At 39.3% G+C, this 16,630-nt stretch overlaps 1 protein-coding gene across 2 annotated transcripts in view; it reads right to left on the reverse strand.

The window, feature by feature from the left end:
- Positions 1–585: 585 nt before the first annotated feature.
- The window catches only part of CALCOCO2 (calcium binding and coiled-coil domain 2), a 28,181-nt gene continuing 12,136 nt past the window's right edge, over positions 586–16,630 (reverse strand). The window contains exons 3-13 of one of the 2 annotated variants that reach the window (XM_003768339.3): positions 12,638–12,740; positions 12,215–12,348; positions 11,176–11,301; positions 9,928–10,055; positions 9,224–9,314; positions 8,497–8,619; positions 8,141–8,227; positions 5,468–5,563; positions 3,252–3,387; positions 2,213–2,241; positions 586–1,652 (exon numbers count right to left, since the gene is read on the reverse strand). In XM_003768339.3, coding sequence (XP_003768387.1) covers positions 1,479–1,652; positions 2,213–2,241; positions 3,252–3,387; positions 5,468–5,563; positions 8,141–8,227; positions 8,497–8,619; positions 9,224–9,314; positions 9,928–10,055; positions 11,176–11,301; positions 12,215–12,348; positions 12,638–12,740 — 1,227 coding nt within the window. In that variant the 3' untranslated portion in view covers positions 586–1,478. Of the gene's footprint in view, positions 1,653–2,212; positions 2,242–3,251; positions 3,388–5,467; positions 5,564–5,594; positions 6,318–6,598; positions 6,758–8,140; positions 8,228–8,496; positions 8,620–9,223; positions 9,315–9,927; positions 10,056–11,175; positions 11,302–12,214; positions 12,349–12,637; positions 12,741–16,630 lie in introns of those variants that run through there. The other variant, XM_023502415.2, reaches the window with a different exon arrangement.

The raw sequence follows: 16,630 nt of genomic DNA on the forward strand, positions 1-16,630 counted from the left end.
GCAAAGACAGGGTTTTAGTTTGGCTCTTTTATAATGGGAGCTTTAGCTGAAGGGAACTTGTGGGTGGAGTCCCAAATTAGCTCATCCCTTGGTTTCAACTTGAAGCTGGAATTTGAAATCAAAGAATTTCAGGACTGAGCTGACCCCACCTAGATAACAAGGATGAAACTGTCTGTCCCTCAGGGAAGGGTTCCTCACTAAGGCAAAATTGAAGATTTTCTCCTTTGAGGATTTTTAGAATTTTGGGGTCCCCTCTTCAAATAGAACTGAGGAAGTGAGCTGGGATGGGATATTTTCCTTATGATTTTATATATTTGGGCAAGGGGGTTTTGCAATGAGTTCACAAAAGGATGCTTATATTCTTAATTATGTCTCTGAAACTTGGAATATGGGAGTAAGAATAAGACTCAGGGTTTTCATGATGATTGATCCACTTCCAACTTCTACAGTATGTATTTCTTGGGCCCTTCATTTGTCAAACAGTAGAATGAGGATGGGGTGGGTGGGGTAGATTAGAAGATCTCTGCCTCCCAGCATCCTTTAGGCCATTTCCCCACATCCAACAAAACAAAAGTCACAACTTCATCGACTTAAATCACCAGTCACAGAAATAGATGAAGATTTTATTTGACTTTAGCAATCAAGAGATTAACAGAACTCAGTATCCATTATTCTTGCTTATCCAAAATAATTCAAACCCACCTGCTGCTCAGGAAAACAATTCCAAACCACTGGCTTCTAATTATTCACTATGAAAGGCCATTACAGCAAGGGTTGTATATTTGCATAGAAAAGAGCCTAAGTCAGGAAGTGACAGCCAGAGAGGTATCTCCTGAGATTTCCTGTGCTCAAGATCACAGAACTCCCCCTACTTGTTTCTTTAAAAAAGTTACTTCTATGAGGAAGGGGGAGGCTGGGGCAAGATACTTCACATGGCCAGATGAGAGCCTGGATGTATCAGTTCTCTGCTTTGCTAAATGTGACCAACCAAAGCAGCTAGTTGGAGATAAAGGGTTAGTGAACAAAAGGAAATTCCCAGTCATTTCTTTGAATGAACTCTAAATGCAGGGCTATAACTGAAAGCAGTGCAAATTCACTTGGACTCGCTTCATCTTGGCTTGACCAATTCAACAGCAGTTAGGTGACAAGAGAGGGCTAATCATTTCAGTGCCTAGACCAGGCTCTGGAATGCAAAGCCAGGACAGCCTCATTCTGGGGCTGTCTCACTGAGTCCCTTTATAGAAAAGTAAAGGCTACAGGCTGGTAAAGCCCGAGCTGTTATCTGAGCTAACAAAGACTGATCCAAAAGGATGAAAGTTAAAAAGTATCGTAAAGATGGGTCATCAGGACGCCATCCTCAGAAGAAAGAAGGACTGAGTAGATTTAGTAGTTTCAGATTTAGAATCAATCTTGACCCATTACTCTTAAGAGGGGCTTTTTGGCCTACTCTACCTGAGGCCAAGCAGTTGTGACACTTTTTAAAGTGAGTGGCAGAACACATGGTCATCATACACTTGTCGCTCAGCCTCTGAGAAGACCTCATCACAATATGGACAGTCCAGGATATGGGTCTGCAGGTGCTGCTGGAAGACGGTTTCTTCCACATCATCAGGGAAGACCCCATGGCAGATGGGGCACTTTTTGATAGAGGGCTATGAAGAGGGAGAGACAGAGATCAACAACCATTTAGTCACCTAAGGGGTAGGGGTCTAGTGATTCAGAGGTGGAGTTACCCAAACAGAAGCAAAGCTTAAGCTGTTTCAGATTTGGAAGAAGATATAAAAACTAAACCCATCTCCTGTCCCAGACCGCACTATGCACTCTTTCCCTCTGATGGATCTTTTCTGTCTCTCCATCAGGAGATGTTTAGGATTAGTGATTCACTGAAATGGCTTCCAATTCAGAAGGCACACTATTTCAATCTGAGTCACATCTGTGCAATTATTCTGCTCTTTGCTATTGTTTAGTTGTACCCTATTCCTCATGACCCCAGTTGGAGTTTTCTTGGCAGATATTACACTGTTTGTTCATTTCCTTCCCCAGGTCATTTTACAGAAGAGGAAACTGAGGTAAACAGGGTGAAGTGACTTGCCCAGGGTCACACATCTAATAAGTGTCAGTGGTCCTCAGGATCAGGTTTTATTGGACTTGAGCAGGGAAGGATAATACCTTTAGGATTTACTATTAGAAAGTCTAACAATCAGATACTTACCAGGCTGGGGACATGGATATCTTGGGTAGCTGGAAAAAAACAAAAATGTTTCATTCATAGAAATTATTTTCTCCTTTCTTCTCCAACTCCAATCCTTTAGGCCTTATATGCTTCCCTTCCCTCCCCACTTATCTTTAACTCTCTATGAACACCTCTCTGTATGACTGAGATGGGAGAGCCGAGTCAAGCCGATAAAGGAACAGAATGACAAGAGGAAACAAGAGGGACCAAAGAGAGAGATCCTACCAGTAACAAAAACACCTTAAACCAAAATCAGATCACATAAATTCTGCAGATGCAAATATATTTTATGCAAATAAGATGCAATTAAAAAAAAAAAAGAAAAACAGATGTTGTGACTGTTCCTATTTCACACATTTGGAAATGGCTGAAAAATAATTCCAATGGCACAGTTTCAGGTGACCCTCTGGGACCCTAAAGAAAGCTGTGCCAATAAACCCAAAATCAGACTCCTTCCTTCCTTCAAAAGCATGTTCACTGAAGAGTCTTGAAAGGCAAGCCAAATTGGCCTCTACTCCCTTTCTGTTCTCCCATCTTCTTTGCATATCTAATGAACTACTCACCTCCTTTTCTTTACTAAGATCTCTGTTAGGGGGTTTCCCCCCTTCTCTCCCACCCCTCCCCAGGTGCCTGTTACTGGACAGTACATCTCATCTCTCCTCCCATTTTTGAACCTTAATTAGCTTCCCAGCTTTGGTGTTTAGTGTATATCTTCTACCTAAAGACATTTCTTTGATTTATAAATGGGGTCTATAGCCACGGGACTCAATTTGTGTCTGCTGCCTCTGGGCGAATGATCCGATTTGTGTCTCCCAGGTCCAGATTTATTTCTCAATTAACACCTTCTACCAAGCAATCTTTCTATTGGGTCTTCAGCTTCTGCCCAACAAGCAAATCCTCCCCATGTCTGTCCTGCCAACGGGGATGCTATTTTAATGAGCAGAAGGGAGAGGATTTAGTGGGAGGCAGGGATGAAGGCAGAACATTTCCAACTAGGATGATGTGGGAGGGGCCTTACCAGAATAAGGATTTCCAAAGATGAGTCCAGTGTTTTCTTCTAGGGCTTCTTGAACAGGAGCAGGATTAGAGAGCAGTTTAGAGTCAGACTTCTCGCAGACATAACACAGTAGCTTCTGGTTTTCCTTCTGCAAGAGCTACAAAGAGAATATTTGGATGAAGTAACATCAGCTGATAAATTCTTCAGTGCTATCAGGAAGGGGTTTCACTACAACCACTGGCTTTCAATTTATCCATTGCATAGGAGTGGGGTGGGGAAGCCCATAGCAACAAAATCTTGACACAATCAACAATTTCTATGTAATCTAGGTAATTTTTTAAAAATCTGGCTATGAATTGGTTATTCTATTCATCCTATAAAACACAAAAACAAAGTTTGCATGCTAAACCTAACAGTGGAACAAAGTGGTCTTGGCATATTGTGTCATAGGACGATAAGACTGAAAATTTGCTGTAGATCCCATTATTGATTCAAATCTCTTCATTAGATAACACTTTTAATTTTTTGCACATTGTATATTATTAAACTGATTTAAATTCCCTTTCTCTTTTTTCTCTGTCTCATCTTTAAGCAACCATAGGAACAGGGATAGAGCTAAAGGAAAGTCAGGAAGAGTTATTTTTAACTGTTATATGATTAACTTAATTGCTAATATTTCTATGTTTCTACGTGCAGCATATTTCCCCAGGTGATTTATACCAATATCAAGATCCATTTTGAATAAAGCTTAAAACATGTTATTTCTCCACTTGTTAACAAAATCTTGGGACATCTGTGGAACGGTGAAGAGTAATGACCCCCAAAGTCAGAGTTTAGGTCCCACCTCTGACCTTTGCTATCTCGGTAACTTTGGGCAAGTAGCTTAATTTCCTTGAACTTCAGTTTCCCCATCTATAAAATGGGGAGGCTGGAATAGATGGCTAGCCTTTGATCTACCTTCCAATCAAAGATCTACAAGACCAGCTCCCTCAGCCAAGAAAAATCAATTCCAAACCCAGAAACAGCTGTGGCAGTCAGTCTGAGTGAAAAGAAACAGAATGAGAGCCTTTTCCTAAGTACAAAGGGTGTGCTGAAGACACTAGGATTAAATTTTCTAAAGGAGCATTTACATCTCAAAATAGTAATCTACAAATCAGGACCTGTTCCTTAAGAGTTAATAATGGAAAGTGAAGTCACCAGTGTGTTTGCATCCATTTTTCTGTTGTTAAATACTGAGTATTTATACTGAGTATGCCCCTGCATTGCTATAGGAGGGCGGTAGAAAGCTCAGAGAATGAAGTCACCACCAGACCGGAAGCCTGGTAACTACAGGCGAATGATCATGATCACAATGGGCATTTTTATAGCACTTTGAAGTTTATAAAGTGCTTTCCCCTCAGAGCCTCACAAAACGCCTAGGGTATACTTGCGATTGAGGTCAACATGTTGCTACTCTTGTTCAGTATAGCTCAGAATCACAGCCTGTGAGAGTTGAAAGGAATCTATGAGAGTACCTTATCAACTTTATTTTATAGACAGGGTAACAGGACTAGAGAAATTAAGAGTTTCAGAGATACTGGGCATCTAGCTGCAAGGAAAAAGGAGCTTGAACTCCTAAGTAGCCAGAACATGAACAATGTGTTCACTTTACACATCCTACATTCTGTGGCCTTGGATTGGCAAGCCAAATAACTTTCCTTTTGTTTATTTGCCACCAATGTGGATCCACTAAAATAGGGCTCAATAAATTTTGATGAAATGAATAATATGAAATCACTGATGATAGTGATTTCTGCTGATGATAAGCCAGCGCACCAAGATAGCTGCTGTCTTTTTTGTGCACAGCTTGGCAATGGAAACACTGAGCCAGGGGATCAGTGGTTACTCACATGAAATCAGTGCTGGTATCCAACCCTTTATTCCAGCCTTCTCCCCACCACCCAACATGATGACAGTGAACAGATGAGAAGAAACCAGTGAAGCTCAAATGAACAAATGACCTGTTTCAAATTAAACCACTTTTCGGCAATTTGCCATAGGAAGCTGCAGGTGTCATGCAGAGAGCAACATTTGGGGTAGGACTAGAAAATAAAAAAAAAAAAATTTCTCCCCTTTTCAGAATCCTCTGCCAAAATCACTATCAAAGAAATCTGAAGTTTCTGTTTCATCACCAACCAACAGACCACTGTTTCCCTCCAATTTCGAGGATCTTGTCCCTTGTCCCTTTATATTCTTACATCTTTTTCTCCTTCTACTCTGGTCTTCTCCCTCTGTAGCTCCTGATAGAAAAACTTGTTCTCATCTAGCCTCTTCATCAGGTCACTGATCTGGTTCTGTCAGGAGAAATGAGACCAGATTAAGAACAGAGATTTCAATTTGGGAACTGGGCCCATGGGTGACATGGAGGACAGCAGAAACCTTCCTTGGGTAAGACTGGGGCATGGGGAAGAGCTAGTTGGCACCCAAATGTTGATCCTTTTGATCTGGTCAGGGATATAAGTGAGGGAAAGGGGAAAGTGGGTGGTGAGGTAGAACCCTAAAACTGACCAAAGGGAAATCTGGAAGAGTAGTAGCACAATAATCCTTGTGATGAAAGAGTAACTCATTACAAGAGTTTTTACACTCTACAGTGAATCCTACCTTAGCCTACCTGTCTAGTAAGTCCCCAGTTAAGACTACCAAGTGATTCGAAAAAATTCGAAAGGGTCTTAATCTAAAGTCACAGATGGAAAAAGGATCGAAGTCTTCTGTTTTTCAATTTGGTGGTGTCCCCTTCCTGGCTGAAGGCATGACAAATTAGCTTAACCGTCGCTGGAGTCTTAGGGATTTTTCATTTATGCTTTTCCCACCTCCTCCTACATACATACACATGCACACACCTCAGAAAACACTAAAATTAATTCTCCTTTTTATTAAGGATTTTATTGGAATGCTGGTGCCCAAGCTGCTTTGTGCTTTTAGCTGGCCCTGAGGTAGGAAGGGGGAAAGGGTCTACCCGATGGCAGGGGTGACTGCAGGCTCCTTGCTCCCCAGCCCCACAGGCTCCTGTTGGCTTTTCTTGTCCTTCTGTCTGTCCCCGTTCGCTTCCTCAAAAGGCAGAAATGAAAAAGTACCATCTGAGCCTGTGGAGGAACTTGCCCAACGATGATGGAACCCTTTATGAGATCTTTAGTGAGAATGGGGCTAGTAGGTCTCAGGGGACCCCAAAGCCATGCATATATGCACATACTGATCTCCTTTCCCTACCCCCACCCCAGCCCTTAAATTCCCTTCTACTCTGCAACTGAGAGGACAGCCCCCGGCTTAGCTGCCTGAAGACCCCCAGGCCCTATTCCCCCTGCCTTCCCACCCCTGCCTTGGTCACGTACCAGCACAGCAGCCTTCAGCTGCCTGATCTGTTTGTGGAGGCGCTGACACTCTTTGTACTTCTCTATGAAACAGGCTCTCCCAGCCTCTACCTTCGCCTTCAGCCGTTCCACCTCCTGTACTAACTGCTTCTCCACTGGCGCTTTCTTGTCCCTAGGTCTCTGAAGTACAAGATACATTGCCCCCAGGGTTAGCTGCCTTTTTGAGGGAGGGATATGGTGCTGGTACCCGAGAGGTGGTGGGGCTAGAGGGCCTCAAAATGTATAGCTATAAAAACCAAGGAAACCTAGGCACTGTGAAGCATGCCACGATAAGACCTACCTTTCACAAAACAGCAGGCTAAATCATCAGGCTCCAATCTAATTCAATAATTTATTGTGCCATAGACTGTAGAACCTTTCCTTATCGTTTTATTCTAATGTCTCACTGTGGCCTGGAAGTGACTAGGTATACTCAAAGACTATTTCTGTAAAGCACAAGCTCTGACTGGTCTTTACCAAGGAGATAAAGACTTAGAATCTGGATCTCCAAGGAGACTGTGTCTGTGAATCAAGGTAGCTAAGTGTGAAATGGCATATTGCTTTTATGGCCATGGCTCTTTATAAAACATGGAGAAGGTGCCATCTGGGTCAGTTAAGAGAATGACCACATAGATGAGATCACATATCTTCTCAAATACAAGGGATAGCATCATATTAAAGAGAATCACAACCGACTCCATTCTTGATAATTTTAGGCATAGGGAATATGGGGAGAAGAATTTCCTCCTAAACAAAGCAGACTGGCAGCTGTTCTGAAAATTATTGTTGAATCTTGTGTGTTGTGTCAGTGTCTGTCCTGTGATTTCATCTGGGTAAAGAATTTCTAGGAAGGAATCTAATTCCTAACTACACAAATCACAAACTTACAAGTTACTGTGTCAAAAAGTTGCCTGAGATTCACTGTCTTGACCAGGGTCACATGGACAGCATCACTCAGTCGTCAACTTTGAAATCTGCTTTTCCCAATTCCAAGGTTAGCTCTTTAGTCATTATATTAATCTGCCTCTCATTCATTCACACACTTTCTCTCTCTCTTTCTCATTTATAAAAATTCTCACTATTTGGAATGCTACAAACCTCATTCTCCTGAACAGTTACAAATTTCACATACAGTACATTAAATGGGTATGTCCTGATACCATCTCTGTGAGGAGAAAGCAAAGGACTGTGACCGTCTTTTTCCTAGTGGGGCAACCAAAGCCCTCAGAAGGCAGAGGACTTGGGGAACTCACACAATATGTGAACAAGAAAGTGGAGAGCACTGGAATCCAGGATTCCTACCTCCTTGTTCAGGATACATCATGAGGTAACAGTTAGCTTTCTAAATATCTTCATCACTTATTTTCTACAGGAAAACCCTCACCACCCTCTATTGCCTTCAATAGCCTCTCTTTCCCTACTTGTACAGAAACAGGATGGTCAGAAAGACAATGCTGTCCTCCCTAAAACAATCTCCATCTCCTCTTCTCTCAGGCCCCTTCCCTCAGAACCACTCAGACGTGCCGTGAGTTCCTGGTGCTTCCGGGTTGATGCAGTTTCCTTTTGCTTCATTTCCTCCACAGTCTGTTCAAGCTTCTGCTGGTGCTCCCTCTGCACAAAAACACAAACTTAAGCCAAGCATCATCACTGGGGCAGGGGGAAAGAGGGACTGTGGGTGAACAGAATTCAAGGGGGCCCCTCCTCCTCAACTTCTGGGAGAAAAAAAATCCACTGAGACACCAACATTCCAGATGGGCTCCCCTGACATCCCCTCGAGTCACATGCAGATAAAGAGGCTAATAACAACAATGTGCAAAATAGCATGTCATTTATAAAGGTTTACACAAATTGTGTATTTCTATCGTTCCCCATGGTTCTACCTGTTTTGTCAAACTGAGAAGTAGCTGTTCGTTTTCCTTCTTCAAATGCTCCAACTGCTCTGTCTTGTCCCGGTCTCCCTGAGACAGCTTCTCCATTTCTTTCTCTTGTATGGAAATCTGTTCCTATTAAAAAAAAAGGCCAAAAGGATAAAAATAGAGAGGAAGCAACATGAAAGAGAGCTGATATTTTGTGAAGCACATCAAAAGACATGTATTCGCAAGGCAGGCCCCAGACCCTCACATAAAACATCTCTTGGCAGTGTCCCACCTTATTCATGACTTTATCTCCACACATTTCCATGACATCTCCCAAATGGGAGATTTGCTCTTAGGGGACAGAGTCTAGCCCAGTTCATGAGAATCCAAGGGTTCTCTCTGCAGGGCCTGGCCCTTCTTTGTACATAGAAATTGTCCTCAAGATTAGATCACATCGAGGAGGCTGGAGGGACTGGTATGCAGTTGTAGAAGTATGCATTTTAAACAGGAACTAAAATAACCAAATACTTAAACTACTTGTAGACTCTGGGATGGAAGGATACGTGGGCCAGGCCTTAAAAGAAATGAGGTGAGGCAAATCAGAATTGTATAAATAGAAATACAAACAGATTCTGATCTAGTGCCTTTTAAGCCTAAATGCTTATTATGCCAAACTACATCATCAAGTCTTTGAGGAGGAGAGACAGAACAGAGATATGCAAGATAATAGGGGCAACTTCTTATTGCCCACCTGAAGCTGATCAAGATGATCAAGAGTAGTCTTCAGCCTGACACATATTTTCTCATTTTCTGAGGCCACATTCTGGTTCTGTACTTTAAATCTAAGAAAAGAAAAGATAGATTTCAACATCTGCCCTTGTGACTCATTCATAAGGTTCAGGAAAGCAAGATCAATTATGTCCTATAGATATTTTGAATGGTTTAAACTATGGCAGCTTCACCTTATTCTTGCCCAGGCCCCATGAAAACCACTAATCCCTCCTTTTTGTTGTATTGACTGCTTGACTCTTGAGTTGTGATCCAGAATCCTGGAACACCCCATTTGAAAGGGGATCCATCCTCTTAGCTTTTGGGATAAACATGCTCTTAAGAGAGGCAGTATGGTAGAGTGGGAGGAGCCATGAAGTTGGGACAGGATCTGAATCTCATCTCTCACACTTACTAATTGTGTAACACTTCTTAGCATGTAAGACTTAATTTATTCTTATATAAAATAGAGAAAATACTGATACTCCCTACCTCACAGAGCTGTTGTGAGGATCACATGAAATTGGGCATATTAAATGCTCTGTAGGTCTTAAAGTCCTAAGGTTAATGTTCGTTACTATGATTACAATCAAGAGCATCTCTTCCAATGGCTTCTAACACTTTATTCAGGATCATCAGGGATATGTTATCTGTTAGTATTGCAGACGTCCATAAAGGCATACTCACTGAAGTAATTCTGTCTCCCAACAGCCCTTCTGTACTTTCAGACTCTTGTTTTCTTCATTCAGGACATTGACCTTCTGCTCCAATGTTTTGTTGATCTCTGTCAGCGACTCTAGTCTCTCCTGCAGTTCCTGAAAGGGAACACACATAAAGGCTATGAGTAGAGCCACTTCATCCCAGGAATTTTTACAGTGTTTAATACTCATTCAGAGAATCCTGTGTATCTCTGTTCATTCCTGCCCTCTTTCGGTGTCTTATCTTCAAAAATGCATCAGACCTGAAATGTTTTCAATATTCCACTCTGAGGAATACAGCAATATGGGAAAGACAATACAGACCACAAGATATGATCAGCTTCTCTTAAGTGTGTTCAAAGGGAACTTTGTTGAAGATAGAACAAAGAACATGGAAAGAAAAAAACAAAAAAAGACCAAAAGGGAGGAAGCAATAAAAAGGAACTCACGAAAGAAAGATCACAATTGAGAAATAAGAGGAAGAAAGCGTTTTAGCTCTATATAGCACTGAAACAATTCCAGGACTTCAATGGGAAAGTAGGAATCAATGAGCACTATGTTTTATTTCTTTCAGGAATTCTATGGATTGGGAAAGGCCTAGAAAGATGAAGCAAAAATTGTTAATAGCCTTTTATAATAATCCTACAACAGAATTTTATAAAATGTGGACTGGGGGTTATGAAAAAGCCTCAAAGTCATTAGCAATAAAGCTCAAGAAATAAAGAAAAAAAATATATAAAGTTGTAGGAGAGGAAGACCCATGATTCCAGGGTTTATTTTGTCTTATATCCTTCATTTCTTCCTCACAGTTCCTATTTTCTACTCCTTGCCTTGTATTTTTTTTTTTTTTAACATTTCTTCTCTTAAATTTCATAATCTACTTCTGTTCAGAAATTATCAGTGTTTTATAGAATCTGAACTAAATTTGTTAGTTAATACACTTTAAAGTATTAATACAGTCTATATTTACACACTCATATTCTAGATCAATCTCTAAATTTCAGTCAATTTGTAATGATTTAGGACATGCCTGTCAAACAGCTATTCAGATTCAGATTATTTTTCTCTTTCTTTAGCTATCCATCGTATTCCAGTCACTTACTGTAAAATGATGCAATTTAGCTAGATAATCTTCTGATACACTAAGAGTTGTTTTATACACAGGAGATGAGGAAAGGCTAAATTCACAAGCCGCCAAAAATGGAGCTCAAAGTTCCTCTTATAGGAGCCACCATACCTGAGTTTTTTGGAGTTCAGCATGCATGTCTGAGTTCTGTTTCTGGAGACTAACACAGTTGTCTTTCAGCTCCTGGTTTTGTTGGCGAAGTTCCTTATTGAGCTGCTCAATCTCCTCCACTTCTCCCTGGAAAACAACATCTGCTTAGATCCAAAATGAAAAATAACAATTCCAATTAGCAAAAAACGATATGGAGTACTCCTGACTGAGATTCACTCTGTCTTCTCTGCTACTGATCATACCTCAATAAAATGGAGAATGAAATCCAACTGACATTTTTATTTTCTGAATATTATTCATAATCCAGAAGCTAGAAAACCTTCTAGATTGATAACTATTTATAACCATTAACAATTCTAGAGTGTCATGTTCCCAGGCACAAATATTGGCTAATGCTATTTCCTATATGCTAAGTGCTCTCCCTTCTTTTATCCACCAAACCATACTGCTCACCTGTCTCAAAATTTATCTCCTCCAAACTGTCTTCTATAATGAATCTCACTTAATTATGAATAATTTCTCTACTCCCTTGGTATTTATACTATTTGTATTCACTATTTTGCATCAGTCAAAACCTACTTATTGAACATATACGATGCACTAATAGCTAATAAACAGAATGAACCATTTTAGCCCTCAAAGGACTCATAGTCGTCCAGTTAGGAACCTGAAACATACATAGTCAGACAGTGGACAGTAAATTCATTTCAGAGAAGATAAAGAGCAGTTACTACTATTTAGCTTGTAATGATTTTATGTTATTTCAGATGTACAATTTGGGCTCCCCAACTAGACCAGAAGATCTCTCAGGGCAGGAGCCAATGTCTGTTATTTCTTCAGGATCAGTTATTCAGTACTCAAAAAATGCATATGAACTCTAACCTAGAATTTGGAAATAAATTATTTCCTAATTCCAAATTGGAAGTGCTTCTCTTAAACCTGAGCAGGAGAAACTGGGGGTGGGGGTGGGGGGAGAGGAGGGAAAGAGAGAAGTGGTGGTTGTAGAGGGAAGCAGAGGAAAGAGGACAAATCTGCACACCTGAGTGGTGACCACCAAGATGTCCTCCTCACTTTCTGGACGGAACTGGAAAGGGACACTGGCTCCCCGGACAACACCATCCTGATCCACATAGCAGAACTGATAATATTCATCATCTTTAGGTAGGTAGTAAGCTGAAAAGACAGTCATATATCTTAACTCAAAAGGGAGTTTTCTATAGCCAGGAAATCCTGAAAATCTGGGAGAATTTTGTGTCCTCCATGGAAAATTTAATGTAGAAACTATAATCAGAGGAAACAACATTAACTATGGTTAGTTATAGCTAGAGTTCTGCTTGGTTGACCTACATGTCATTATGGTTAAGAGAGGTTCTTTCCAAGGCCTATCTATAGCTAGGAACACAGGGGAGGAGGGTCTATCATCAAAAGGGGGCAGGGCTGCTGACTCAGCACTGTTTCTTACCTTTAAACTGCACTTGTTGCTGCAAGGATGATTTACTATTGAGGTCAGCAGGCAAAGTAGCCCACATAAAGGTGTAATATTCTCGGGTTGTCTTCCATCCTACCTGGAGTAACAAAGAAATGATAAAAGCAATTTAGCAAAAATTTGCTTGTTAGGTACAGAGCACTGTGCAGAAGTTGAAATGGCTACAAAGTTTAAATAAAACACAATTCCTATCCTTATAGTAAGAGAAATAATTTAAATACATGAATAACTATAATAAAAATGATGCATGATGGCTTAATAAATTCAAGATTACAAAACATTCAGGAATGAATAACAATGATTCAATAATAAATACTGGAAAAACTGAAGATGGTGAAAAATGGGATTAAATCTGTTTGTCCTATATATGACAAATGCTAAGTGGATTCATGATCTAAATACAAAAAAGTATACTTCTATTAAAAAGTCAACATATACCACTATAAAAAATGAGAAGAAAAAGAATACTTTTATCTCAACTGCAGAAAAAGATGAAACATTTTTATTTATCTGCAAATTAAGACAACTCTGAGATACCCCTACACACCTCTCAGACTGGCTAGGATGACAGGAAAAGATAATGCGGAATGTTGGAGGGGATGTGGGAAAACTGGGACACTGATACATTGTTGGTGGAATTGTGAATACATCCAGCCATTCTGAAAAGCAATTTGGAACTATGCTCAAAAAGTTATCAAAGTCAGCATACCCTTTGACCCAGCAGTGTTACTACTGGGCTTATATCCCAAAGAGATCTTAAAAAAGGGAATGGGATCCACATGTGCAACAATGATAGTGGCAAGAAACTGGAAACTGAGCAGATGCCCATCAACTTGAGAATGGCTGAATAAATTGTAGTAAATGAATGTTATGGATTATTATTGTTCTGTAAGAAATGACCAGCAGGATGATTTCAGAAAGGCCTGGAGAGAGTTACATGAACTGGTACTGAGTGAAATGAGCAGGACCAGTAGATCATTATATACTTCGACAACAATACTATATGATGATCTATTCTGATGGACATGGTTCTTTTCAACAATGAGATGAACCAAATCAGTTCCATTTGTTCAATAATGAAGAGAACCAGCTACATCCAGCAAAAGAACTCTGGGAAATGAGTGTGAACCACAGTATAGCATTTCTACTCCCTCTTGTTTTTGTCTGTTTGCATTTTTGATTTCCTTCTCAGGTTAATTTTACCTTATTTTTAAGTCCAATTTTTCTTGTGCAGCAAAATAACCTTTTGGGTATGTATATGTATTTTGTATTTAACATATACTTTAACATATTTAACATGTATTGGTCTACCTGCCATCAAGGGGAGGAGGTGGGGGGAAGGAGGGGAAAAGTTGGAACAGAAGGTTTTTCAAGGGCCATTGCTGAAAAATTACCTATGCATCTATCTTGTAAATAAAAAGCAATAAAAAAAATTAAAGATGCACAGTAACAGCAAAAAAAAAAAAAAAAAAAAAGATTCTTATTTATCACACAAATGTTAGAAATTTCTGGGCACAAGAGATGAAATTTATTATGTAAAAATAAAGGTATTCAAGATAAGGAAAAGAAAATCTTTGCAGTAAATACACCTGATAAAAACCAGATGACATCCAGGCCATAAAGATCTGATGTGAATTTAAGAAGTTCAAATATGCTGATTAATAAATAGATGATTAACAGTCAAAAGACATAAACAGACAAAGGAGAAGCCCATTGAGGAAGGAACTTAAATGGAGGAAGACATTTTTTAAAAGAAATGATATAAAATTAAAAGGTATCAATAAAAAATGTAAGAAAGATATGAACAGTTCATGAAGATATACAAATTACTAATAATCACTTAATCAAACTTTCTAAAGTCAGAGATTAAAAAACTTAAAGTCAAAATTAAACAATTTTGAGATATCCTCTTACATTTATCAAAATAGGCAAAAAGTTTTAAAATGACAAAATTCATTACTAGTAGGATTGTAATTACATATTATTACATTGTTAGTAAAACTGTGAATTGGTACATTTTAGAAATCAAGCAACCTAGAAATTTAAAATACAAAACTTATCACTTTGACCAATGATCCCATTGCCAAGACATCCTAATCATGTTTGAAAAAGTATGGAGAAAGGCTAAACAAGCAACTTTTATGTGTTAACAGTAAAAAGCTGGAAAGTATACATGTCAAATAATAGAAATAGCTAAATAAATTATAGTATATTAATGCAATGGAATATAATTGTACCCTAAGAAATAATTAATGAATGGAATAAATGAATGTAAAAAACCTTACATGACATCATAATGTGAAATAAATAAAAATGAATCAGAGCAATAGGATATGACTACATAAAAATAACAAACTAAAGAAGAAATTTGAAATGATGCCACCCCAATGCCTTTGGGGAAGAAGGTGTCCATATATATTGAAGATTGCAATACCAGAATTAAGCTAGGTGGCACACTGGATAGAGCACCAAGCCAGGGGCCAGGAAGACCTGAGTACAAATCTGGCCTCAGACATTCACTAGTTTTGTGACATTGTTTTTTTTTGATTGTTTTTTGCTGAGGCAAGTGGAGTTAAGTGACTTGCCCGGGGTCACACAGCCAGGTAGTGTTAAGTGTCTGAGATCAGATTTGAATTCAGGTCCTCCTGACTTCAGGGCTGGTGCTCTATCTACTGTACCACCTAGCTGCTTCATTTTGTGACATTGTTCATGAAAACCTGCCTATTTCCTTCTCAAATGTTTATTAAAGATGCCCTTAGTATGCATATTAACTCTTCCTATTTTCCTGAAGATTTTGTGGCCACAAGAAAGTATTAACTGGTAGTTACTGATAGCCTCTCAATTTCCCTTTTTGGAACTATGAGTGTGATTTTTTTTTCTAATCACTCATTCTTTTCTCTTCTTTCAAGTATCATGAAAATCAATTCTTCATATGCCTGTTCTGTTATGGTCTTCTTGTCTTTGTTTCTTTTTAATAATTTGTCTACTTTCTCATGTAAGTACATCAAGGACTATGACAGGAATCCCAATGTGGTGGTTCCATTGTCATTAATGATTCTAATCTCTTAACTGAAATGAAGGCTTCTGAACACCAATGCTCTCTGCTTGTAAGACTATCTAGCTTCATACCATGGGACACCACAATTTCCTGGCAGTTAAAATTGCAGGTCATCCTAAAAGTAATGAGAAAAGACATGGTGCCTATAGGTAGGCTACAGTATATTACAAATGATACACTAGTTTAAAAAATAATTTGAAAAAAAGTTATCAGAGGTATTTATCTATAACAGAATTGCGGATTTAGAGCTGGAAAGTACCTAAGAAATTTTCTGGTCCAACCTCCTCATTTTACAGATGAGGAAACAGATGAAATGAAGTGACTTTCCCAAGATGAGACTTGTACTTAGTGTCACAGTTGGACTTTGTATCCAGCACTCTCTGGGCCTGACAAGTATGGTGAACAGGGGATAACAGATAAATAGCCATGGTGGTACCTTGTGCAATGCCACAGGATCAAAAGGAAGGTCTCTTCCATGTATGGTGGAATATCAAGAGAGCAGAACAGAAATAATTTCCTAGGAAGAAGTTATGGCAGGGACACAGATAATGAGAAGGTTGGCAGAATTTATTAGTCATCAATGGGTTCTGATCTAAACAACTGGAAGAAAGAAAATCCACCTTCAGGAGCTCACAGATCCATCACCCTAACACTTTATATTGTACATATTTGTCCAAGCCAATCTTGCAGTATGTCTCAACCTAGGAGCTGCCAGACGTCTAGATTTGCTTATTTTTTTTATGTATAAAGCAATATGTAACATAAATTAAAGTTTTCTAGTGACAATAACTATGATTCAGTGACTATAAAAAACCTTTCAAGACACTGATAGAAATAAACGTCTTATGGTAGAAGACTTTAGGTAGAAAAGGGGGAACCCCCAAGAGATGCCCCAAAGGTAAAAGACCCAC

The sequence above is a fragment of the Sarcophilus harrisii genome, chromosome 4, assembly GCF_902635505.1.
Source record: "Sarcophilus harrisii chromosome 4, mSarHar1.11, whole genome shotgun sequence".
Taxonomy (NCBI): Eukaryota; Metazoa; Chordata; class Mammalia; order Dasyuromorphia; family Dasyuridae; genus Sarcophilus; species Sarcophilus harrisii.